Source organism: Ornithorhynchus anatinus, chromosome 4 (genome assembly GCF_004115215.2).
Source record: "Ornithorhynchus anatinus isolate Pmale09 chromosome 4, mOrnAna1.pri.v4, whole genome shotgun sequence".
NCBI classification, from domain to species: domain Eukaryota; kingdom Metazoa; phylum Chordata; class Mammalia; order Monotremata; family Ornithorhynchidae; genus Ornithorhynchus; species Ornithorhynchus anatinus.
In genome coordinates, this window is record NC_041731.1 from 8,002,938 (window position 1) to 8,028,092 (window position 25,155).

The 25,155-nt window shown below is 63.9% G+C and overlaps 3 protein-coding genes across 10 annotated transcripts in view; all 3 read right to left on the reverse strand.

Moving 5' to 3' along the window:
- Positions 1-119: 119 nt before the first annotated feature.
- On the reverse strand, positions 120-4,242 carry MFSD3 (major facilitator superfamily domain containing 3). The gene is made up of 5 exons (XM_029063143.1): positions 2,539-4,242; positions 1,668-1,815; positions 1,292-1,398; positions 1,044-1,153; positions 120-470 (listed from the first exon to the last, which is right to left on the reverse strand). Exons 1-5 carry the CDS (start codon positions 3,347-3,349, stop codon positions 297-299), a joined length of 1,350 nt encoding a protein of 449 aa, XP_028918976.1. The 5' UTR covers positions 3,350-4,242; the 3' UTR covers positions 120-296.
- Positions 4,243-8,203: 3,961 nt separating this feature from the next.
- Positions 8,204-17,493, reverse strand: GPT (glutamic--pyruvic transaminase). Of its 5 annotated transcripts, none has more exons than XM_029062548.1 (13): positions 17,419-17,493; positions 16,884-16,972; positions 13,828-13,978; positions 12,294-12,383; positions 11,995-12,103; positions 11,281-11,414; positions 10,760-11,003; positions 10,350-10,429; positions 9,942-10,078; positions 9,576-9,750; positions 9,231-9,386; positions 9,012-9,124; positions 8,204-8,737 (listed from the first exon to the last, which is right to left on the reverse strand). In XM_029062548.1, the coding sequence occupies exons 3-13, from the start codon at positions 13,972-13,974 to the stop codon at positions 8,647-8,649; spliced, it is 1,476 nt and encodes a 491-aa protein (XP_028918381.1). In that variant the 5' UTR covers positions 13,975-13,978; positions 16,884-16,972; positions 17,419-17,493; the 3' UTR covers positions 8,204-8,646. The 5 variants fall into 5 exon arrangements, with proteins under 5 accessions (XP_028918381.1, XP_028918384.1, XP_028918382.1 ...); XM_029062551.2 differs by having other exon boundaries at positions 16,884-16,936; positions 17,419-17,453; XM_029062549.2 differs by lacking the exon at positions 17,419-17,493 and having other exon boundaries at positions 16,884-17,095.
- A 2,002-nt stretch (positions 17,494-19,495) lies between these two features.
- Positions 19,496-25,155, reverse strand: part of PPP1R16A (protein phosphatase 1 regulatory subunit 16A) — a 40,168-nt gene continuing 34,508 nt past the window's right edge. For all 4 annotated transcript variants that reach the window (XM_029062545.2, XM_029062544.2, XM_029062543.2 and 1 more), the window contains 7 exons: positions 24,652-24,755; positions 23,918-24,042; positions 23,018-23,143; positions 22,287-22,362; positions 21,978-22,107; positions 21,068-21,251; positions 19,496-20,712 (listed from right to left, as the gene is read on the reverse strand). In XM_029062545.2, coding sequence (XP_028918378.1) covers positions 20,299-20,712; positions 21,068-21,251; positions 21,978-22,107; positions 22,287-22,362; positions 23,018-23,143; positions 23,918-24,042; positions 24,652-24,755 — 1,159 coding nt within the window. In that variant the 3' untranslated portion in view covers positions 19,496-20,298. The remainder of the gene's footprint in view (positions 20,713-21,067; positions 21,252-21,977; positions 22,108-22,286; positions 22,363-23,017; positions 23,144-23,917; positions 24,043-24,651; positions 24,756-25,155) is intronic.

A 25,155-nucleotide genomic window follows, 5' to 3' on the forward strand; every position in this document is an offset into this window, starting at 1 on the left:
CTCTTGCTCCCTTTCCCTCTCACTCCTCACAGGAAAGACGGAGCTGTAATAACCAAGATGAACTTTATTTCCTTCCCCATCTCTGCCGGCCCCGGGCGGTCCCCCCCCAGCTTCCCGCCCCCCGACCCTCGGCCCGGCCCGGCTCGGCCAGTCCTATCCCACTGCCCCGAGGGGAAGGTCCGGAGCGGGGCGGGCCCGGGCGCCTCGGCCACGGGGAGCCCGAGGGGGCTGGAGCGCCGAGGTCTCGTCTCGTGGGCTGGAGAAGCGAGGGTCCCCTCTCCCCGCCAGCCTGTCCGTCAGCCGAGGGAGCCGGGCGCGCGGTCCAGGTACAGCACAGCTGCCAGGGACAGGGCGAGGAAGAGCCCGAAGCAGGGCTCCGGGCCCGCCCTGTCCACCAGCCCCCCAGCCACCGTGCTCAGCAGCAGTTTCCCCACCAGCTCCAGCGTGGCCAGGAAGCTGTAATGTGTGGCCTAGGGAGGGGGAGACGGCTTCAGGATCCCTCTCCGTAGCCCCCTACTTTTGGCCCCGGCACGCTCCTCGCCTCTGGCGCGCTGGGCACCCATCCCACCGTGCCCCGCTCCTACCCTTGCCTTCGGGGCATCGGGACACCTGACCCGGAATGCCCTGCTCCTACCCCAGTTCTACCCCGGCCTTCGGGGCACCTACCCCCGCTCTATCCCAGCCTTCAGGACACTCGGGCACCCGTCCCAGCCTGCTCCGCCCCTACGCCAGCTCTACTCTGGCCTTCGGGGCACTGGGGCACCCATCCCAGCACACCCAGGGAGAGTCCCCCGGACCCAAAAGGCTCCTCTTCTCCCTCCTGAGCATCGGGGCCAGCTGGAGCGACCGCCACAGGGCTCCCAGCACACTGCCCGCAGAGGTTTGCAGACCCCCCGCCACCCACCCGGGAGCCCCTCAGTGTGGCGAGGGGAACGGGGGACCCGCTGGGAAAGAGAGCCCGGGGAGCCCTGAACCCCGGCAGCCCCCAGCCCCCATCTTCCTTGGGAGGGAGAGGAGTTTGCTCCCGCGTTCGGAGCCGCTACCTGGATAGCTTCGTCCGCACGCTGGGAGCAGTGCATCATGAGGCTGAAGGTCAGGGTGGTGACCAGCCCGCCCACGAAGTGCTGCAGGCAGATGCTGAGCACCGCAGCCCCTGAAGGGGAGAGAGAAAAGGCGGTGGCACGGGGTTGGGGGAGGGCGCCGACCCCTCGGGACGGGGAGGGCCTGGCCGGCTCCAGCCCCCATCCCCAGCGCGGGGGCCCGGGGCCCCGCCGAGGGTCGGCGGGCTCACCTCGGAAGAAAGCCTTGGACCCGTCAAAGGTGAAGAGCAGGGCTGACTGGAAAACCAGGCCACCCAGTCGCAGCAGCAGCAGGGGCCTGAGGACCAGGAGCGGCTGTCTGCGAGGGGGAGGGAAAGAGGTTGAGGTCTTCTTGCCCGTCCATCTGTCCCGACGCCCTCCAAACCGGCCCAAACCCAGGGTGGAACTCCTCAGCTTCTTCCCTACCCCCATCCAGCCCCCTCCCACCCAGACATCCAAGCAAGCCACCCCCTCCCCCTCCCCGACACACGAGCCGATCCGACCCGGGCCCCCGAGCAGGGGGAGGATTAGGGAGGGAGAGGAGGGCCGGGACGACGAGCCGGAGGGGCTGGGGGTCAGTGGGGTCACCTGTGTTTGGCCAGGAACACTCCGGCCAGGGAGGACCCCGTGATGGAGAAGCCCACGGCCACGATCCCGTTCCAGAGGCCCAGTTCCCGGGCGGACATCCCTCGGTCCAGCAGGAAGAGAGGAAATATGCCGCTGGCTCCCTGCTCACCTGGTGGGAGGCGTGGAGGAGGGGGGAGATGGCAGAGACAGAGACACACACAGTGAGGGGGGACTGAAACTGGGACGAGGGAGAGACACTAAGAATGTGGGCAGGGATGTTATACTCTGTTATACTGCACTCTCCAAAGCACTCAGTACACACAGTAAGCGCTCAAAAAATACCACTGATTGAAGAAGAGGAAAAACAAAGGATGGAGAAAAATGGGGAGAGAGAGACAGGGGAGAAAGGGCGGAACAAGGGGGAGGGGGCGGAGTGATGGCAAGAGGCCCATTGACCGGCCAAGGGAAATACGGGCTGGAGAGTGGGGACTGGAGAGAGAGAGAGAGAGAGGCAGGAGGCCTCCGGGAATGGAATGGAGAGGAGGGTTCTCTGAGATTCTCTCTCATCCCCACAACTTCCAAAGCCCCTTTTTTGGGGGGTTTAATAAAAATGGTATTTGTTAAGAGCTTATTACATGTCGCGGCCAGTTCTAAGTGCTGAGGTTAATCAGTCCGGGTACAGTCCCTGTTCCACACGGGGCTCACGGTCTAAGTAGCGAGTCCCCCACTTACGGGTGAGGAAACTGAGGCCCAGAGAAGCGGCCTGCCCGAGGTCGCACAGCAGGCAAGTGGCCGAGACGAGAACCCAGGTCCTCCGACTCCCAGGCCCGTGCTCCTTCCACGAGGCCCCGCCGCCGCCTCCTCCTCCTCTCTCAGCCCCCCGGACACTCACCCAGCTTGTACAGCAGCACGAACCCGGCCGTCCAGAGGGTCCCGGTCACCTCCAGGAGGGCGCGGAGGAGGTGGGAGGGGCTCGGGGGCGCAGGACGAGGGCACCGGGGGGCAGCGGCCGGGGCGCCGGGGTCCGGACGCAGGGGAGGGGCGCGCCAGGCCGCGCCGGCGGCCGCCAGGTAAGCGAGAGCCAGGAGCGTGAAGAGGGGCCCCCAGCCCAGGAGGTGCACGACGGTGAGCAGCCCGCCGCCGGCCAGCAGGGAGCCCAGCTTGTAGCCCACCACCTGCACCGTGTTGCCCAGGCCCACCTCGTGGGGGGCCAGCAGCCGCACGGCCAGCCCGTCCACGGCCACGTCCTGCACCGAGGCGCACAGGTTCATGAGCAGCAGGGCGCCCGCCAACGGCCCGAAGTGGGTCTCGGGGGGCAGGGCGGCACAGGCGGCCCAGGTCCCGGCCAGCGCCACGGTGCTCAGGGCCAACCAGGCCCGCTTGGAGCCCCGCTGGTCCACCAGCGGGGCCCAGGCCACCTTGAGCAGCCAGGGCAGGTAGAGCACCTTGGTCAGGCCGATGCGGGTCAGCGAGAGGCCGCGGGAGCGCAGGTAAACGGGCAGCAGGCCGGACTGGAGCCCGTAGGGCATCCCCTGCACCAGGTACAGCAGACCGAGGAGGACCAGCTTGGCTTTCGCGGGGCCGCCCGGGGCCGCCCCTCCCACCCCCTCCCCACGCGGCCGTGGAGCTGGGGGGTTAGGGCACGGGGGCGGTGCCAGGCGGGGCCTAGGGACTCCTAGGATGGACGACCCCCCATCTCCCATTGGGTCCAGCCCCCTGCCCGGGGGGAGCTTCAGCCGACCCCCCTAAGAAGACCCGAGATGGATCCGTGTCCCGGCAGCCCCCTCCTCTCCAAAAGGGGTCCAGGGGTGGGGGGCTTCAGGGGACCCCCCCCCCCAAGACCCAGGATGGACCCAGGTCCCGGCAGTCCCCTCCTCTCCAAAATGGGTCCAGGGGTGGGAGAGGGGGGCTTCAGGAAACCCCCCCTCCAAAACCCAGGATGGACCCAGGTCCCGGCAGCCCCCTCCTCTCCAAAAGGGGACCAGGGGTGGGGGGCTTCAGGGGACCCCCCTAAGACCCAGGATGGACCCAGGTCCCGGCAGCCCCCTCCTCTCCAAAAAGGGTCCAGGGGTGGGAATGGGGGGCTTCAGGGGACCCCCCCCAAAGACCCAGGATGGACCCAGGTCCCGGCAGCCCCCTCCTCCCCAAAAAGGGTCCAGGGGTGGGGGGCTTCAGGGGACTCCCCCAAGACCCAAGATGGACACAGGTCCCGGCAGCCCCCTCCTCTCCAAAAAGGGTCGAGGGGTGGGAATGGGGGGCTTCAGGAAACCCCCCCAAAGACCCAGGATGGACACAGGTCCCGGCAGCCCCCTCCTCTCCAAAAGGGGTCCAGGGGGGAGGGGGAGGGGGCCGGCCCACGTGCCCTCAGCCAATGGGAAGGGGGGACGGGGGTCCCCGGGGTTGTGGCCTCTGGAGGGGAGGGGGATCCCGCTCTCCCATTGGCCGCAGCCCCCAGGATGGGGGACGGGGATTGGCTGCGGAGGTAGGCAAGATGCTCCCACAAAAAGGACCGGTCAAAGCAGCCCGGCCGCTCCTCCAGGGCCACAGAGCAGGCCTCCGGGGGGGGGGGCAGACGGCCGCTCCTCCAGTCCCCCCCAGCGCCCTTCTAGCCGCCCGCTCTGCCTCCTCTCTATGACCCCGGGGGGGGACGCTCCTTCCCTCCTCTCCTCTATGGCTCTGGAGGACTCCCCCCTCCCACCCAGCCCCACTACTGGGATCATAGAGATAAGAGGCGCCGGCTAGAGAGCCCAACTCCGGGTTCCTCGGACTCCCCGGGGCGGGCCGGAGGGCGCTCTGGTGCCTCCTAGCGGGAGCCTCCGGACTCACTCATCATCATCAGCCTGCTGGCACTTCTTAATAATAATGTTGGTATTTGTTATGCGCTTACTATGTGCCGAGCACTGTTCTAAGCGCTGGGGTAGACACAAGGGAATCAGGTTGTCCCACGTGGGGCTCACAGTCTTAATCCCCATTTTACAGATGAGGTAACTGAGGCACAGAGAAGTTAAGTGACTTGCCCAGAGTCACACAGCTGACAAGTGGCGGAGCTGGGATTTGAACTCATGACCTCTGACTCCAAAGCCCGTGCTCTTTCCACTGAGCCACGCTGCTTCTCTGTTAAGCGCTTCCTATGTGTCAAGCGCTGTTCTGAGCGCTGGGGGAGATGTACATCACCCTGATTCCATTATATTTGCGATTGTTTCTATGAGATGTTCTTCCCCTCGACGCTATTTATCGCCATTGTTCTTGTCTGTCCGTCTCCCCCGATTAGACTGTAAGCCCGTCGAAGGGCAGGGAGGGTCTCTCTCTGTTACCGATTTGTCCATTCCAAGCGCTTAGTACAGTGCTCTGCACATAGTAAGCGCTCAACAAATAGCATTGAATGAATGAATGCAAGTTAATGGGGTCGCCAAACTCTCTTCCCCTCTTCAAACCGCCCTGAGAGCTCACCTCCTCCAGGAGGCCTGCCCAGGCTGGGCCCCCCCCTTTCCCTCTGCTCCCCCTCCCTTCAGCACTGTGCTCATTTGTAGATATTATCTGTTACCCTATTTATTTTGTTAATGAGGTGTACCTCCCCTTGATTCTACTTATCTTGATGATGCAGTCTTGTTTTTGCTTTGGCTTTGCTGTCTGTCTCCCTGATTTAGACTGTGAGCCCGTCATTGGGCAGGGATGGTTTCTCTCTGTTGCCCAATTGTCCATTCCAAGCGCTTAGTCCGGTGCTCTGCACATAGTAAGCGCTCAATAAATACTATGGAATGAGTGAATGACTGGACGAAGTGGCTTAGGGAAGGTGGGGGTAGCTGCATTTAAGGAAAGGGGTGGGGCACCGCTCGGGGGGAGAGGGATGAGTGAGAACACCCGGGTCCTACCTGAAGTCCCTGCCTCATTCTGTACCTCGGTTTCCCCTCTGGTGCATGGGAGCCGGCCTTACCCAGGCCTTCCTTGTCCTTAGATCCACCCGGGTCAAGCTTGGACTGTCAAGCACAAAGCCAAGACCCCCCCCCCAAGTCGAGGATTCTGGTGCCTAGTTAGGGGCCTGGCTGGGCCTTCAGATGCAGAGAGGACTGAACCCCGGAAGAGAGACCTCTACCATCCTCGCGTTGACCCACTGCTGTTTGTCCTTGAACCAGTTGCTGACCCTCTCTGGGTTCCAGTCCATCCTCACCTTCCTCAGGAGACCGTGGGAGGTGAGGGGTAAGGGAGAGCTGCGCAGCAGCTAGGACGCATCCCTCCCCCAGCCCCAGCTCATCTTGCCCCAAGCCCCTGCTTCCAATCTCTTCCTAAACCAACCCCATTCCCTTTTATCCATCCCTGCTCCCATCTGTGGGGTGGACAGGCTGGGGCCTCCAGAGGATGAGGAGCGTTTCTGTCCACCCCAAGGCCATTGAGCGGGGTCTGTCCCGTTTTGAGGCAGCAACGAGCCCAACAGAGCCCGACGAGTGAGTCTCTCTGGGACACCGATAACCTCTCTCCCTTATATCACGGGGTGTAGGCGGGGAGTGAACCCAAGTGGAGGGTCAGAGATACCGGAAAATGCAGATTTTTTTTTTAAAAGGTCAAAATACCAAAAATCGATGTTGACGCAATGAACCGTATGCCTGGGACTGGTCGGTAACATCCGATGGGCAGAGAGGGCACGGTCTGTTGGGCACCTCCACGTGACAAGGGAACCGCCGCGTCCGCTAAAGTACCCAAATGCACAACCGGAGCTGGCTCGGGTTCGTATACGCCTCCGTGAGGCCGATTCAGCTCCCAGACCCTCCGGGAAGCCTCCCGTGCCCCTGCCGGTGACAGAAGCAGCACGGTCTAGGGCGAGTAGGTGTCCTGGGTTCTAATCCCGGCTCTGCCCCCTGACTGATGGGTGACCTCGGGCAAGCCGCTTCACTGACCCTCAGTTTCCTCAGCTGTAAAGTGGGAATTTAATACCTAGTCTCCCTCCCACTTACACTGGGAGCCCCATGCGCGATAGAAACTGTCCCACCTATCTCATTAACCAACACAGCCCGTAGTCCAGTGCTTAGCAAATACTAAGCCCTCAACAGATATTATTAGCAGCAGGATTAATAAATGGGAACACTTTCAAAACAATTGCACTTTAAAGAAAGAATCGCAGGGTTAGGACCTTGGGGCTTAGTGGTTCGGTAGCGGGACGCAGGGCTGTACTAACGGACGGTCCCTCTTTATTGTTGCAATGTACTTACCCAAGCACTTAGTACAGTGGTCTGCACACTGATTCCCCTGTGTCTACCCCAGCGCTTAGAACAGTGCTCTGCACATATAGTAAGCGCTTAACAAATACCAACATTATTATTATTATGATTACAGGAGGTGCTCAATAAATAGCTGATTGAATGAATGAATGGATGAATGAACAAGCCCAAAGCACTGGTCTGCAGGCCCGCCTTGCCGTGGGGTCAATCAGGGCAGGTTCCTGGGCTCTGGAGGGTAGGGGAGCCTCCAGCTTTGAGCCAGGGCACCCAGCTGGACACCCAGGACCCTCCGGCTGACCAGCTTGACTTCCCTCTCTCTCTCCTGCGGCAACGTCCAGCCGGATGGGTGGGATGGGGTGAGCCGGCTGGCAGCCATCCACTCGCCACGCTTCTCGTCACACGTCTGCCCGGCCCCTGCTGCCCTCGGGGCGCCGCTTTCCCACAGCCGCCCCCGAGTGAGGCAACGGGATGGCAAAGGGCTGCCGAGGGACTGGAGCCTGGGGCTGTTTCGGGTCAGCGGAGGTGGAGGCGGCAGAGGCCCTTCCGCTCCTTAAAATCTACTCTTCCTCCACAGATGGAAGGACTTACTATTGTACTCTCCCCAGGACTTAGTGCAGAGCTCCACACACAGTAAGCGCTCAATAAATCCGACTGAATGAATGACTCTCCAGTCCAGACTAGTTGGCTACGCCCTCCCCTGCTCCGAGCTAGAGCCAGACGGAAGCGTGTGCTTCCGTGCACACGGACAACTACGCAAGTATACACGGCCCACGCCCAGTCTCCGGTTTGCACCCCCTGCCTTCCCAGCCCCAGCCCAGCCTCCAACCAGCTTTCCTTATTTATCTGCTACCCCCCTCCCCTGTTCCTGTTCTTATTAGGTTGCGAGCTCCCGGGGGCGCGGAACGGTTTATAGCTCAGCCCACGTATCCCTTTCCCAGGGCTTAGTACAGTGTTTTGCACATCGTAAGCACTTAACACTATAGCCACTACCCACCAACACTATTGGGAGCAAGGGACCTCAGGCCCCCATTCACTCCCCATGCTGAGAAGCGGCATGGCCTAGGGGATAGGAGATGGGCCTGGGAGTCAGAAGGTCACAGGTTCCAATCCTGACTCCACTCTGCTGCGTAACCTTGAGCGAGTCGCTTCGCTTCTCTGTGCCGCGGTCACCTTGATTGTAAAACGAGGACTGGGACTGTGAGCCCGGTGTGGGACGTGGACTGCATCCAACCTGTGGGACGTGGACTGATGACCTTGTATCTACCCCACCACTTAGCACAGTGCCTGGCCAGAGTGAGAACTTATAAACCATTTTTAAAAAATACACCAAGAGCCCGACGCAGCTACGTGACTTGGGTGGTTTTATTGGGTTACCAGGAGGAAGCTTAGGCCCCCAAGGCACGGTCATCCCAGCTTCACCATGCCAGATTTGGGTTCCAGACTCAGGGGTCCCCTTCCTGGAGCCCAGGGGAGTAGGGGGAACGTCTCGCGGGCACAGTCCAGAGATCCGGGTCGGAGCCGCCGTGCCCTGGCCCGGCCCCAGCGCACCGTCTCTCTCATCGTGCGACCCGGCCCCGAGCTCCCTCTCGTCGAGCCCTGGCATCGGGCTGTGGGGACTGAGGAGCGCGCTGGAGGGTGATGGGAAGGGGCACGGGGGCCCGCGGGACCGCTGGCACCGAGGAAAGGAGGGTCCTGGTTCAGCCCTGAGGGGGCCCGCCCCCTCAGGGAGAGGGGCTGGTGTCCGCGGGGCAGGGCGGCTGGGGCTGGGTGGCTGGCCCCCGACGCCATTAGGAGAACTCCTTGGTGAACCTGGCGTGGAACTGGGTCAGTTTCTCCAGGACAGTGCGCAGTTTGTCCAAGGGGGGGAGGATGGTCATCCTGGCAGAGAGACAGGGCGGATGGGGAGGGCTCGGGGTGACTGGAGGGGAGGGGCTGATCCCCCCGCTAGACCGGTGGGCAGAGATCACCCGCTACCACCTCTGCTGCTGTACTCGCCCCAGAGTTCAGCGTAGTGATCTGCCCACAGAGAGGGCTCCATAAATCCCGCCGATCGATTGAGGGCGTGAGAGAGGATGGGGGGGGGCGGCGGGGGGGGCGGTAATTGGGATTCTAGAAGCCGGGGAACCCAGCCCCGTGGGGGTCCGGCTCTCACCTGAAGTGGTAGGTCCCCTCCTTCTGGCCAAAGCCGCTGCCGGGCACCACGCAGATGCCCGTCTCCTCGAGCAGCCTCATGCAGAAGAACATGTCCGGGGCCTGGCCCAGCTCCTGGAGGCGGGGGCGGACGGGGTTAGATTTGGGGGGAGATAAGGGGGCGTCAGAGGCACGGGAGGGCCCTCCTCCCCGGCCCCGGCCCGGGCGGGACCCCCCAGACCTGTGCTCGCTCCAGGGCTCGGGCGGGCAGCGAGATGCGGGGGAAGGAGTACATGGCGCCCTGCACGGGATTGCAGCGGATGCCCGGGGCCTGGTTGAAGACGCTTTCCGTCAGCCGAGCCTTCTCCGCCAGGGCTTTCAGCACCGCCTGCTTCTCCTGGGGTGGGGGGAAAGAGGGTCGCGGCTTCAGGAGCAGCGTGGCGGGGAGGGGAGCTTCGCCCCAGAGGATCAACCTCAGGGGAGCCTCGCCCCACCCGATCCAGGTCCCGCCAGCCCCCCCTCCGCCCTTCCGGCCCGCACCCTCCGGGATCAGCCTGGTCCGGGGGATCCCCGGCCCCGCGCTCACCCCCTGGAACTGCCGGTAGGAGGGGTCCCCGGGCTGAGGGGGGCTGACCACCACATCCAGCAGGGCCTGGCCGGGCACGGGAGGGCACAGCCGCACCGACACCAGCTTGGACAACTGCTGCTTGACGTCGGGGTCTAAGTTCACCACCTCCATGTAGCCTCCCCGGAACCCGCACCTGGGGAAGGTTTCACGCATTCGATCGGATTGATGGAGCGCTTTCGGTGTGCCAAGCGCTCGGGAGAGTACGACGCAACAATAAAGAGGCGCGTTCCCCGCCCGCAGTGAGCTAACAGCCTAGAGGGGGTGTGCAGGACGGACCCCCGGCCGGAAGGAGGGAGGGACCCGGGGACCGGGGCCAAGACTTACTCTCCCATGAAGCCTTTGGAAGTGGAGTGGAAGGAGGCCAGTTCTAGCTGTTGGGAGTAGGGCGGCCCCATCTCCATCAGCACCTTCTTGAACGAGTGGAACTGGGAGCCCTCGGCGTACACGTTATCCTGGTATACCTGTAGGAGACGCAAGACGGGGTCCGTCCAACCCGGGTCCGCCGTCCCGTCCCGCCCCTAGGGCCCCGACCACCCCAGTCCGAAGTCCCACCGGCCGCCTCCCGCCCGTCACGTCCGACGGGGGCTCCCGGATAGGAGGGGAAGACCGTGGGATTCCTGCCAGCCTCCTAAACGTGGAGAACGGGGAGCGGGGGGGCTACTGAGATCGATCGAGGGAACCTCCGGCCGGGTGGGGTCCCCCGGCCCCGGGAGAGCCGCCCTGTCCCCTCACCTCATCGGCCATGAGGAAGAGCCGCTCCTCCATGGCGAAGCGAATCACGTCCTCGATGCACCGGCGGCTCTGCACCTGCCCTGGGGTGGGGAGGGGGTCGGGGAGCGAGGTCAGGAGCCGGCCCCCGTTCGTGGGGAGAAAAGGAGGGGAGAGGACAGATCCTGCATCTGGGAGGCAGAGACGAGGGCAGGAATAGACGTATTTATTGAGCACTTCCTGTGGGCAGAACACTGTACTGACCGCTTGGGAGAGTACAACAATAATAATAATAATAATAATAATAATAATAATTAGACGTATTTCCTGCCCCCAACGAGCTTACGGTCTAGAGGGGGAGACGAGAAGTTGGGAAAGAAGGAGAGCGGATCCTCAGCGTCGGAGGGCGGCCCGGAGAAGGGGGCGCTGCCTACCTGTAGGGTTCCCTGGGTTGATGATGCACAGCACCTTGGGCCGGCAGTAGCCGCGGGCGTGGTTAAGCGCCCGTCGCAGCTCGCCCACATCCAGCGCCCAGTCGTGCTCCTCATCCAGGTAGTAGTTGACCTGGACGGCGTTGAGCTCGGCCAGGGCGGCCGAGTAGAGCGGGTACTGGGGGATGGGGATCAACACGCCCGTCCGCCCCTGGCCCTCTCCGGCCACCAGAAGCTTCAGCATCGTCTGAGGAGGGACGGAGAGAGGGTCGGCGGCCCGACGCCCGCGGGGAGGGAAAGCGGGGCAGGGTCCCCAGGGTGACCGGCGGCCCTCGCCCTTCCCCCCCCCCGACGCCCCCACGCCCCACGGTGCCCCGTGCTCCGGGCTCTGGCCCGGAGCCGGCCCCGCCCCCTCCCTCTGCCAGCCGGGCACAATGCCGGCTCTGTGCCGCTGCCCTCCGAGGACCGGGGAGCCGCCGAGGAGGGACGCGGCGAAGCAGGGGGCCGGGCCCCCGGACGCATACCACAATGGCATCGCTGGCGCCGGTGGACAGGAAGATGTTGGCGGGGTCGGAACGGATGCCCCCATCCCGCTGCTCGATGTAGTGGGCCACGTCCTGCCGGATGAGGTCGATGCCCGGGCTGGCGCTGTACGCCCCTGGGCCAGGGCCGGCGGAGAGACGAGGGGTAAGGCCGGGGGCGCCGCGGGGGGTAGAGCGACGAGTAGGAGCGGGGCCAAGGAGGAGAGAGAGGACCCCGCCAGGAGGGGAGGACCGGAGGGATGTCTACACCGGCCCAGTAACTCCGCTCTAGTCGCGGCCTGCATCGCCTAGGACCCGCAGACGCTGAGGAGAACCTCCCCGGCCTTCCTCTAAATGGATTAAGGGAGGGGCGGAGTGGGGTCACTCCAGGTTAGACTAGCCCGAATCCACCCCACCCCTCCAGAACCCGGTGGAGAGAGAAGCGGCGGCGGAAAGAGCCCGGGCTGGGGAGTCGGAGGTCTTGGGTTCGAATCCCCACTCTGGCTGCTGTGTGACTGTGGGCAAGTCACTTCGCTTCTCTGGGCCTCAGTGACCTCATCTGGAAAATGGGGCTGAAGACTGTGAGCCTCATTACCCTGTATCTCCCCCAGCGCTTAGAACGGTGCTCTGCACGTAGTAAGCGCTTACTAAATACCAACATCATTATTATTATAGGGGCAGGGGACGGGACGGAGCCGGCGTAACCAAGACACGCACCCAGGCTGCCTCCGCCGCAGGCCTGTAGGATCCTCTGCGCCTTCTTCTTGGCATCGTCGGGGAAGGCAGGACTGCTCAGGAGCTCCGGGCACAGGCACAGTGCCACCACCTGCACCACTCAGACATGTGGGTACAGGGCCAACCGGCACCCCCAGGCCTGGGGCACACCCACCTGGGAACCGGGCAAATGAATCCTCCCCCGCCCCAGACGGTGGGCACAGGGCACCGCCCGGGACCCTACCTGAAGGGGACGGAGGCGAGGGGGCGTGAAGCCCGGGGTGGGGTGGGGGGACCCTTACCTGACGCAGGAAGGAGATGGGTTTCTGCCCCATGGCGTGAGCGTCTCCGATGTTGGCCCGGATCACCTCGGTGAACGGCTTCTTGACACCCTGTGGACAGCCCAGGGACTCGGCCCTCCTGACCCGGCCGGGCCGCCCCGTCCCGCTGCCCGGTCCCCTTCTCCTGCCCACCTCCCCGCCCAGCTGCTTCTCCTCCTCCTCCTCCTCCTCCCTCGTACCACCCGGCTGGCAGAAACAGGACCCAGAAAAAGGGGTAGGAGCAGGGGAGAATGTGGCTGTTTATTGGGGTACTGTACTCTCCTAAGCATTTAGTACAATGGTCTCCACACCGTGAGAGTTCAATAAGACCTCTGGGGCAGACTGGCTCTCTACTCCCTCGCCGCCGCTATCGAAAGGATCGAGAAAGTCCAGACCCCTCCCCCTTCTCCTCACTGGCCGCCCCCCCCGGGGAAGATGGTTCCTCATCCTCGCTTCCCGGTCCAGCTCTCTTTCCGCTCCGGAGGGTGGGCGGAAAGCACAGCTCCGAGGCCGAATCGACTCTGCCCGCCCCGGGGCTTTCGCTGGGCGGAATGCGGCCGCCCACCGACGGGGCACCGAGTCCCCTCATCACGCCGGGCTTCGCGGATGGCGAGACCGCCCGTCGAGATGCCCGGGAGGGGGAAGATCCAAGGAGGGGGCAGGGCCGGGAGAGGTCGTAGGGGGTGGGGACGGGCGCGAAGCCCCACGGGGGTGGTAGAACAGGTTCAGGTTGGGTCTGCCCACACTCCCTGGCTCTGTGCACTCACCGCCGCCCGGGGGCCGGAGAGTATTCTGAGCTGGGAGGCAGGATGCCTGGGTCCCACGGTACCGACACCCCAGGCCAGCCTGGACAGAGCGTCTGTCCCCGCTTCTCCTCCACCCCACCAGGTTTTTTCTGTCCCTCGGGCTTTGGATTCCAGGCAAACCAGTCTCTGCCCCGTCCCTGTCTCTGGCTCCACTTTTCTCTCCTCATCCATCGGCATTCACTGAGCTCCTACTCTGTGCCCAGCCCTGTGCGGGACTAGAAATTAGGAGAGTACAATCAAAGTCAAGGATCGATCCCTCCTCAGGTCTCCGCGTCTCACTCCATCTCTAGCTCTCCGTCTCCGATCGCACCTTGCTCTACTCCGCCCCTCTTTCTGGGCCTAGGTTTCCGGGAGTGCCCTCGGGAGGGAGGAGAGGACGGTGGGGGAGAGAGGCAAGGAGGTCTCCCAAGGTCAGGGACCGGGGCCGAGGCAGCTCTCAGCCTCAGGGAGGTTGGCACTGCCCCCGCATCTCCCTCCCCACCCCCAAACCGGGTCCCTGGGCGAGGGGTCCCACCTCGGCCCCGTGCGCGGATCGGGTGGGAGGGAGCGAGGAGCCCGGGATCTGGGCAGAGGTGGCAGAGAGGAGCTGCTCTTGCAGCCGAAAAGCAACAGGGAGCCAGGGGGTGGCAGGGGTGCCCGTGGGACGGGGCGCTCTCCGCAGGGAACACTGGGCGGTCGGGGCAGAAGGGGTTGGCGCTCTCTCCTTGTACCTGCTGCAGCTCCTTCTCCAGCTCCAGGGCCCGCACCACGATGGGTCCACGGACGGCGTATTCGACCCGCTTCACCCAGGGGTTCATGGACTCCAGCGTCAGCACCTTCTCCCGCAGCCCATTCTCTGCCCTGCTGCCCGCCGCCATCGCCCTGTGGGACGGGAGGGGGCTCAGCGAGGCTGGGGCAAGGAGGCCCGGGGGTGAACCTGCCCACCGGGCAGCCCTCGACAGGGAAAACCCTCTCATGCCGGGGTCCGAGGCGGTGGCCGCTAGTCCCGGGGCACTGCCAGGGTGGGGCGGCTACAGGGACTATGCCCGGGGCTGTCAAGGCAGGGAAGGGGGAGGAGGGAAGGGAAGGGGAGGGGTGGGAGGGCAAAGGGAGAAAGAAAGACAAGAAGAGGAAAGTGGAGAGGAGGAGAGGGCGCCAAGACAAGAAGGGAGAGGGGTCAGGGAAGGGGCACGGGGGTGGGCAAGGGGAGCTGGTGCCCGGGGGAGGGTGGGGGGGCAGGGATGAGAAGGTGGGACCTGACCCGCCTGCTCTGTCCCGGCTCGGAGCCTCGGGACCGGAGTCTCCGGCAGCCAAACGCTGGAGCTGGGAATGGTGCGAGCCTCGTGCCCCTGCCCCACCCGCCGACCCAGCCCGGGCAAAGCTCTGCCCCGGGGAGGGGCGGGAAGGAGGGATCGGTCCCTGTCACTGCTAGGAACGGGGAAAGGCCCGGACACACTGTGTCTCTCCGGGGAGCTGGGGCTGGAGAGGAGACAAATGGGGGGGGGGGGCGGTGAAGAGGCACACAGATGCGGGGGGAGGAGGGAGGAACTCGGATAGAAGGGTGGGGAAGGGGAAGGGAGGAGGAAGAAGAGGAGGAGGAGGGGTAAAGGGAAAAGGGCAGAGCAGTGGGGGGGAGAGGGGGCAGACTATGGAGCCATTTGGTTTGCCCCTCCCTGCGGGCTGCAGGGAAAGGAAGAGGGGGAGGGGGCAGTTACCCCAAGAGGGAGTGGAGGAGGCCGAGCCCCCTCATCATCCCTCTCATTTTGGTGGCCCAGTCCTCTCCCCGCGGCCCCCCGGCCCTCCTGCCCCCCACCCCCCACCCCGGCCGCTCCCCATGGCAACGGGTCCAGCTCGGAATCCCCATCCATGGGGGCGGAGGGGGGGTGGGGGGAATTCTCCACCCATTCCACGGCTGGGGGGGCGGAAGGCCGAGGAGAAGGTGCCGGGAGCCTGGACGCCTGGTTCGCTCCCGGGCACCCCAGCCATTCTCCCTACCTGGGGTGGGGAATGGCCGAGGCCCTTTTCACACCTTCAAATCCCTCCAGGGTCCTCCCCAGTGCAGCCCCCCACCTGCAGCATCCTGGGGAAACCTTGGAGGAGCGGCGTGGCTTAGGGGAAAGAACCCGAGGTTTAGTAATCAGAGGTCGTGGTTTCTAATCCCCCCCACCCCGCCACTTGTCAGCTGCATGACTGTGGACAAATCACTTCACTGGGTCTCAGTTCCCTCACCTGCAAAATGGGGATTAAGACCGTGAGCCCCAAGTGGGACAATCTGATCACCTCGTATGTACTCCAGAGCTTAGAATAGTGCTTGGCAAACAGTAAGCGCTTAACAAATACCATCATCATCATTATTATAATAATACACCGGTCCCGTCGGCCGGGCCGGGCCCTGGAGGTAGGAGGACCATGCAGGGGGCGGGGCCCGCCCCGGCCAAAGTCCCCCCCCACCAGTGGGCCCCAGGGGGTTCCAAAGTTCGGACTCTCGGACCTTGACTCCTGAGACAGCAACTTGGTGAGGCCGAGCCCCGGGCGCTGCCTCCGGAAGTGGGTGAGGACCAGGGGGAGACTCCCACCTCAGCCCACCCTCCGACCCACCTCAGTCCACCCCCCGACCCACCTCCTCCAGCCGCCAGCCCCTCCGAGGAATCCCCAACCCGGCCCGCCAATAAATACCACCTCCCCTTCACTTGGGGTCAGGGTGAGGTTGAAGACCATTTACAGAGTATTGATTGATTGATTGATTGAAAAGTGGGCCCGGGGGGTCCGGGGAGGGAGGGGACGGTAAGGAGGCGGGGCTGGAGCAGGGGACAGGACCGGACCCCAGAACCAAGGGTGAGAACTGAGAAGAAGAATAATACTAATTAGGATATTTGTTAAGCGCTTATTATGTGCCAAGTGCTGGGGTAATAATAATTACGTTGGTATTTGTTAAGTGCTTACTACGTGCCAAGCACCGTTCTAAGCGCTGGGGTAGACCCGAGGTAATCAGGGTGTCCCACGCGGGGCTCCCAGGCTTCCTCCCCATTTTGCAGATGAGGTCACTGACGCCCAGGGGAGTGAAGTGCCTTGCCCCACGTCACACAGCTGACGAGCGGAGGAGCGGGGATCAGAACCCACGTCCTCCGCCAAGCCCGGGCTCTTGCCACTGGGCTGGCATCCCCTTCCTGGGGCAACTCAGGGCAGAGGGGCGTCGGCTGGACTCGTGGGTGGGGTGGGGCCGGACGGGGTGACCCCGGCTCCCCTTTCCTGCCGGGCCTCGATTGGCAGATGAGCGGGGAGGGAGGTGGCGATAGGTTGCCGGGGTCCCGCCTCCTGCCCCTTATCTACCTCCCCCTCGCTAGGGTAGCCCTGCTGCTGGGAGCCGATAGGCTTCGCCGGGGGACGGGTCAGTTGGGTAGACTCCGGTCACGGAGGGACCACGGCTTCTGAGCGCACTGACCTCTCGGCCTGAGGATAGACGCATGGGCCCAATTCGTCTGCCAACCCGGAGGGCCAGAGGATACCCACCCCTCCGCCCCCCTGGGGGCAGCCCTACCCTGCGACGCTGCCCCTCAGAGCCTTGATATTCCCTGCCTCCCTCTCCTGACCCTGGGAATGCGCATCCCTCTCCCCGGGGTCCCACGTCCTCTCCTCCGAGACCTTGACTTTCCCCGACTCTGGTCCCGACCCCATTGCCCCCGCCTAGGGTCCCCAAGGGTCTCAAGGACACTCCGCCTCTGCCCACCTGCCTCTGCCCACCTACCCTCCCTGCCCACCCGCACTCCCCCGACCCTGGGCCTCTTACCTGGAGCTCCGGGGAGTTTCCGCGCCCCTTCCTTCCCTTGCTCCTCAACGATTCTGGGGAGGTGTAGGGGGTGGGCTGAGATGCCCGATCTACGGGGGGAGGAAACAGGGTCCGAGCAAAGGTGGGACCACCCGCTCCCCGCTCACAGGGGGCCCGGCGGCGGGGGCGAGTCAGGAGTCCCGGCCCCACGTCCGGAACTTAGCTGAGCCAAGGGCCGGAGAGGCGAGGCCAGCGGGTAGTGGCGGGGAGGGGGAGAGGAGACCCTGGCCCAGGTGGGGGCTTGGGAGGGAGGGCGGGGCCCCCGCTGTCTTTGGGCAGACCTAAGCTTGGGGCAGCTCCGGCCCCTTCTCCCGTTCCCCTGCTCCGAGCTCGTTGGCAGGACTCCAGCGGGCACAGCTGAGCCACTCGGCTCTGGCACTAGCCCAGCCTCACAGTTCTGCCGGGGGCGCTCCTCCTAGGGGCAGGGCAGCTCTTGCCCTATCGTGAAGGGCTTCGGGGGAGGGAGCGGGAGGGGAGAGGGGGCGGAGGCTCTCACCTCTCTGGTGTCCAGTCGGTAGGGGCAGCGGATGCCTTTCTGTGCCCTCTGCCTGGGGAGGCTAATAAAGGCTGGGGCACCCCCCCACCACCCCCCAGGCGGGGCCGGCCCCCTGGGTCTCCTCCCCTCCCAGTCTGGGTGACCTTTCTGCAGCAGCTGCACCGCCCCACACTAAATTTAACCCCGGCCCTGCCCCTCCCCTCCCCTCCTTTGGGTGGGCTGTGGTGGGGGGGTATGCGTCGGGGAGGGGGTTGGCCCCGAGGGGCGAGGGGTGACCCAGTTGGAGACAGGGATCTTGGCAATCTCTTGGCCTTCACACTACCCCCCCCCCCCCGCCCAAGTCTGGGACCTCTCACTTTCCAGGGAGAGGGTAGACCAAGGGCCCATTCTACCCTTTTGACCCTCTCTGTTGTGGACCAATAGCTGCCCCAAGAGAGGAGGATGAACCCACCAATCTGCCCTGTGGTCTAGCTGACGTCCAGTCCAGGCCACTCCAGGGCCCTCCATATCACCCCCACCTCCCTCCCTCGGGGTCCCTTCCTCTCCATCCGGCTCCCTTCGCCTCCCAAGTGCGCGTCCTCCCCCTTTCAGCCGACACTCTCGTGTCCGCCCCTCCTCATCCCCGTCCAGTGCTCCCTGGCTTATCCCCAGAGTCGAGGGCTTCGCGGAGGACCGAGTGCCAGTCCCGCCCTCTCTGATTCCCCCTGCCCAGGGGGACGTGCGCGGACTCCCATCTTGGGCAACCTGGTAGGGCCGTATCCTGGGGACAGCAGATCGATAAGGGCCTCATGAGGGTCAATGTTGGGGGAGGAGGTAGAAGTCTGTCAGCGGGTCAGGGTGGAGGATGAGATAAGAGGGAGATACACAGTTAATCAAGGTCAGAGACGGACACGCAGTCCCTGGAGAGGGGAAACGGGGAGACTACCCCTGAGTCGGACTCGTCCGTGGGGAGAGATGAAGGAAAGGGGGAGAGGGCAGCACCAGGGAGGAGAAGCAGGGAGAATGACAGGAATCGGAGAGAGTCTGGGAGTCCTGACCCTGGGCGAGTGAAGCTGGGTCCCAGGACGGCGATTCTCCTTCCTCAAATGTGCAAAAGTACCCCCCCGCGCGCACCAACACACACGACCCTTCCCTCCTCCAAACATCCCTCCAGGACACTGGAAGGACCCGGGGGGACAAGAGCCCCCTCCTCCAAACCGCCCGGTTACCAACTCACCGAGCCGCTGGCTGACTGGCCCCTGGCACCCACGGGCCACTGCCGAGGCACGGAGCCAGGATCCGGGCCGGCCTTAAGGGGAGGAGGAGGAGGAGAAGGAGGAGGAGGAGGGGTAAGGGGCCGACGCTGGCATCGGCCCCGTTTCCTCCTTCCTCCTCCGGTTCTGCTGGCACAACTCTGCGACTCATGTGCCATGCTTACTCCCACCGGGGATACCTAATGGGAAAGCAGCGTGGCCTAGCGGATGGAACACAGGGCTGGGAGTAAGAAGGATCTGGGTTCTAATCCCGGCTCTGCCACCTGTCTGCCGTAACCTTGGGTAAGTCACTTCACTTCTCTGTGCCTCAGGTACCTCATCTGTAAAATGGAGATTAAGACTGTGAGCCCCGAGCGGAACACGGACTGGGTCCAAACTGATGAGCTTCAATCTACGACATTACTTAGTACAGTGCCGGGAACATAGTAAGTGCTTAACAAATATCATTTAAAAATATATATATTTTTTAAAAAAAGAGTCTTAGGGCAAGACAGCGCTGCCCTCTAGGCCCAGACTTTGGCCCCGTATCTTCTGCCACCCTCCCCCAACCGATAGAGTTTAGGCCCTCCGCTTCAGTGCGGCTAAGGATTAAAGGAGCCACCGGAGGGAAAGAATTTAGGAGAAGGGAGAAGTGCGCCAGGCCAAGTGAGGAATGGGTAGCTCCTTGCGGACCCCCATCTCACCCCCCGTCCGGCTCCTAGCCCGCCTCCACCCTGCCCCCCGCCCCCTTCGCGGGGCTCCGGGGCCTGGGGGAATTACAAAGTCAGGAGAAAGGCTGGTCTCACAGATAGACACATGCACCCAAACAGGTGGACAGGCACACCTTCGTGGCATAAACTTCCTTTATCAGGACGCACAGAGTAAAAACATTGAAAATACATCCCCTCTGACCACCCCCGCACCACCCTGTCCCGACACAGAAGACCAAGGCGGAGAGCAGAGGGCTGTCCCTGAGAGGAGCCCGCGGCTGGAGGCCAGGGGCGTTGAGTACCTGAGTCCCCCATTTCCCTCTCTTTTCTTCCCCGCCACCTCACCCCTTCCAGCTGTTTGCCTGGAGAACCCCGAGGCCCGCTAGGGTTGGGGCATCGGGCCCTCTGATTCCACCCGGATCTAGTGGAGGACCCCGGGTGGGAGGGGAAGGCAGAAGGGGGATGGGGGTCCAGCTTAGGCTCTTCTGACCCCGCCAACCTTGCCCCAGGTTCTCTCAGCTGGAAGAGAGGTGGGTCCGGTTCCCAGTTTCTGTCCAGCTGCTCCACCATTGGGCCTTTTCCCACCGCTCCCCACAACACTGACCCATTTCCCAGTAGACCTTCCAGGGACCCTCTTCTCCCCGCCGAGCCCTGAGAAGCCCTCCCTCGGGACGGGCTGAATTGGCAGCGCACTCTGCCTCAGGTGAGGAGGGCAATAAGGGATGAGGAGACCCTCTACCCCCCAGTGGTGCCCAGACAGCTCCACGTCACCCCCGCACCTCTCCCGGCCCCACATTGGTCCTGAGGGGAGTTGTGTGCTCCGGTTGGCTGGAGAGGACGGGGGGGGGATACCCCCACACGCCTGGGCTGGGGACTTGCTGCTCCTGGGAGGCTGTGGGGCTCGTCCGGGGGGGGCGGGGAGTCCCGGAGTCACCCGCTCACATGAGCTGGCAACACGGCTTCTTCTCGGCCGGCGCCACCTCCACCGGGGCCGTCAGCTTCAGCAACGGGGGGTCCCCGCTGGCCTCCGTGTAGTAGACGGGTAGGGGAGGGGAGCCCCGGCCGGGGCCCGGGGCGGAAGCGGGCTCCTCGGGCGGCGGGCGCTGCAGCTTGGCGGCTGCGCGTTGGCGCTTGAGGTCAGCCAGGGTGTGGTGGGCCTTACTGCGGGCGAGGGCGCCGGGCGCCGGGGGATCGTGCGTGGCCAGCTGGTAGGAGACGCTGCGGTCCAGTCTCTTGGAGTAGAGGTGGCGAGCGGAAGGCCCCGGGCCCGCTCCCGCGCTGCCATTCCGCTGGTCCAGTCCCACCGTACCCGACTCTACCCCTGCTAGGCTGCCCGGGGCCAGGGAGGCCTCCTGCAGGGGAGACAGGCGTCCATGAATTTGGGGACGAAGGAGATGGGAGAGATGTCAAGTGCTTTCGCGCGAGGGTCCAGGGCTGGGCTACAAAGTGACAGCAGCGTCAAGGTGGTGGCGTGGGGAGCCCCGAGTAGACAAGACGCCAGGGCGATGGATCGGGATGGAGCTCAAGGTACGATGCGAGGACAGGGATGAGGGAGCGACTGGGGTGTACGAAGGGTGTACGGGGTTGTAATATTTGGATAGGATGGATAGGATAGGTCGGGATGGCATATGACTGGGATTGGGGGCGTATGGCGGGTGGGGTGGCTTAGGTTCACCCCCCAGGCGGGGCCTCTCCCGCCCCCCTCACCCCGCTCTGCAGCTGGAGCTCGGTGTCAGTCTGCCGATCCTCGTCTTCATCGCCAGGCTCGCCCTCGCCTACCTGGGGCTCGCCGGTCTGCCCCTGCCCCTGCCGCCAAACGATGGCCTCCCGGGCGTGCTCCTTGCGGTACTTGTTGGTACGCTCCGTCACGCTTACCCGCCGAACCACCTTCCTGCGGGGACAGGCGCAAACCCAACCCGACACTCAGAACCAGGCCCCGACCGCTCGGGGCGTATACGTTCCCTTATACCCGACACCCTCCCGTCCACCCCCTCCCGACCAAATCGAGGCACTCCTGGGCCAAGGAGGACACAGAAGAGGAGGTTCCGTTTCCGGGGAACTAGATTGCTCATCTCTTCATGGGGAGGGTGCCCTGGGGACACCCAAAAGATTGGGGCGGGGGGGAGAAGTGGAGACGGTTGGGGATTCTGGGAAGAGCAGCCTGGGCCGCAAACACCACCTGACCTAAGCAGAAAGGTAAAGTTAGAGGGAGGAGGAGAGGAAAGCAGAGAATCTAAGGGGCGGGAGGGTTCGGTCGAGACACCCCCGCCCAGCGGGGCCTGAGATGGGTCTAAACCTGGTCACTGGGGGAGATAAAGATAGAGTGAGAGATGGACCCGGGGAGACGGGAGGCCTCGGATGGGGCAAATCGTGATGAGGAAAGGAGGAATTTACACGTGGTTAGGCTGGGAGGGCCTGGAGGCAGGGGATTAGGTTGGTGGGGCAGTGCCGGAGGGTGGCCCTGCCAGGCCCGGGCCCGGAGTGGTCATCGGCAGGGAGAGGGCGCCTCCACGTGGCCGGCGCTGGAAACCAGCTGGGCGGAGGCCCCGGAAGACCGGCGGGGGCGGCGGGGAAGGCGGTCGGGGGATCCCGTGGGGCGGGGGCTGCCAAATCTCACCCACGGCTGCCAGCGCTGGAGGTGCGACGCTGAAGCGGGGTCTTGTGGCAGTCGTGGGAGCGTAGGATGGCATCCTGCTTGTGCTTCAGCTCCAGGAGCTTGGCCCGCACCTCCTCGTCCCCACACACGTCTGGGAGGGGCAGGATCACAGACCACCCCGGCCCGCTCGGCCCTCCTCCGGGGCATCTGGCCTTTCCTCCCCCAACCAACCGCTCGCGCCCGGTGTCCGTCCCTCCCCACGCCCCTGCCCGGGTCGCCCATCCCTATCCCCGGCCCCCCGCCGGTGGTGCCCGGGAGCTAGGGGCTCACCCAGGGGCGTCTCATCAAGCACTGACTTCGCATTCAGGTCGGCCCCGTGCGCCACCAGCAACTCCACCAGGTGCACCTGTGGTCACAGGTTGAGCTGCCCCTACCCTGCCAGGCCCAAAGTGCTGCCCTATGCCCTGCCCCTGCGCCACCAGATCCAAACTTCTGGCCTTGTCCGCCGCCCACACCCAGCCGGGGCTTCGCCGCCGCGGGGGACTTGGGACGGGCGACGGATTCACTCTGCCAAGTACCTGTGCAGAACTAGTGGGGACCCAGCCTAGCCTGGCAAAGGAGTCGGTGCCCCCACTCTAGAAGGGAGGGAGCAACGGGGCCCCGGCCCTCCCAGGGTCGGCTAGCCCTCCGGTCCCCTCCGAGTAGGCCCGGGACCGATCAATCTGGGCCCTGACTAGACAGTGGCGTCACCTGGGTGCAGGTGACCTGCCCGGTCCCCACTGCTCTCCCTGTTTGCCCCCCAGCACCCGCTTGCTCCCTCTTTGGACCCAGCTGGGTCAGCCTTCCCTTTCCGAACGAGTCCTGGCACCCACCCCTTCCGGAGAGCCCCTCCCTACCTAAATTGGCCCTCCACCCTCAAAATGAAAGCTTAGTCCCTCTTTAGGGTGCTGCTCCCCCCACCCCGCTATCCATCGTCATCATCCACGAGTGTCCCGAGCTGCAGGGCAGCGCTCATCTCCTCTTGCCCCCTCCATCCTGACGGTGCCCGGGGCTGACCTCACCTGACCCCAGCAGGCAGCAGCATGGAGCGGCTCCCAGCCGTCTTGGTCCTTAGCAGTCATACTGGCCTTGTGGTCCAAAAGCAGCTCTGCTGCCGCCAGGTAGCCATTGGCTGAGGCAATGTGCAGCTGCGGGGATCACGGAAGGAGGGAGAAGCAGGAATGAGCACCTGGAACTCCTGCTCCACACTTCCACCACTTGGAGACTAAGCCCAGACTGAGCCCCCTCTCCCTCCGCTCCCCCTCCCTTCCGCGTCACCTCGACTCGCTCCCTTTGCTCTCCCCCCCGCCACTCCCCGGCCCACGGCACTTATATCTGTAATTCCATTTATTTATATTGATGCCCGTCTACTTGTTTTGATGTCTGTCTCCCCAACTCTAGATTGTAAGCCTGTTGTGGGCAAGGATTGTCTCTCTTTATTACTGTATTGTATTTTCCAGGCGCTTAAGTACGGTGCCCTGCACACAGTAAGCGCTCCATAAATACGACTGAGTGGATGAATGAATGAAGGAGAATAGGCCTGGAGAGACGCCCCCCCGGCCCGGCCCGACCAGCATGCTACCTGGCCATTCTGTGGGAGCTGGAGCCGTGCAGGTTGGAAGTAGGACTCAGCAGTTCAGCCTTTCGGCGACCAGAAGGTTAGTGTGGCTACTACGGCCTCTTGGAGGCCCGGGACAGATCGTGGAGCGAACGGGACCAGGACTGCCCCAGATCTACCGTGGTTGGTCAACAGCACCGCCTTCCCTGGGCAGAAACCCCAGGGTCCAGCCTTCTCTAGGGCCCGTCGGGGTTGGGCAGAGCTTTGGATTTCACGCAGGCCCTTAAGGGGCACCAGGAGAAGGCCAAGAACCCAGGCAGTGGAGCTCCCTGCCCCATTCCCCCACCAGGTCAGCAGATCTCACCAGTGTGGCGCCGTGGTCCTGGGGGGCACTGAGATCAGCTCCGGCCTGCAGCAGTCTCTGAACGTCCTCCAGCATGCGCTTCTCTGGGGCCGACCGAGCCTCCTCGATGCTGTCCTGGGTGATGCCTGTGGGGCCCGGGGCTCAGTGCCGCCTCCGGGAGTCACGAGCCTGGGTCCCGCCCTGCCTCGCCTCCCATAGTTCCCTCGCCTGGGCAAGCCAAATCTATCAGGTTATCTATCAGAGAAGCAGCGTGGCTCAGTGGAAAGAACATGGGCTTTGGAGTCAGGGCTCATGAGTTCGAATCCCAGCTCTGCCACTTGTCTGCTGTGTGACTGTGGGCAAGTCACTTAACTTCTCTGTGCCTCAATTCCCTCATCTGTAAAATGGGGATTAAGACTGTGAGCCCCACGTGGGACAACCTGATTCTCCTATGTCTACCCCAGGGCTTAGAACAGTGCTTGGCACATAGTAAGCGCTTAACAAATACCAACATTATTATCAGGTACAGGGCACGTCCCGGGGAGAGAGTCTGAGGGAAGGGCAGCTGTTGGTAATTTTCAGTCCCTGACTGAAGCTTTTGGGGCTCACTCCCTGGATTCGCCGCAGCCCTGAACCCCTCCTCACTGCAGGTCTGAGGTCTGCCTGGGGCTTTCCCCTTCCCAGGCCCCAGTCCCCAGTTACTCACACCAGGACGAGGCCCTCGCAGCCCCATGCCAATGGAGGGGACCACCTACCCTGGTCGGCCATGGCAGTCTCGATGGAGTCTAGGGTCAAATCATCTTCACACAGGTCGTAGGGCATGTTTCCGTCCGTGTTCACCGCCAGGAGGTTGGCACCACTAGGGACAAAGAGAGGGGTGGGGGACAGAACCCCTGCCTTGATCCCCTTGCCCGGATGCTCCGTTCGGGGTCTTCGTCCACCGCGACGCAGACTCCTAGCAGCTGACGTCGGGTCCCTCCCATATCTGCTCACCTGCCCCCTCCGGGGTCACGGGAAGGCCTCCCAACCGCAGCCCTGGACGATCCGTTCCAGGGTTTGCCATCTTGCCTCCCAGGAAGCCACTCCCCTGGGCCCTTTAAATTCTTCAGCCCGTGGAGTCCTGAGCCAGCCCTCAAAGGTCGAGGCAGAAGAGAGGAGGCCTCACGGCTCCCGGAGGCTCCACCCATTTGCCCAGCGACTTACTGCTGACTTGGGTTCATTCTGACCCCCAGCTTCTTCTCGGCCATGCTGGCACCTCG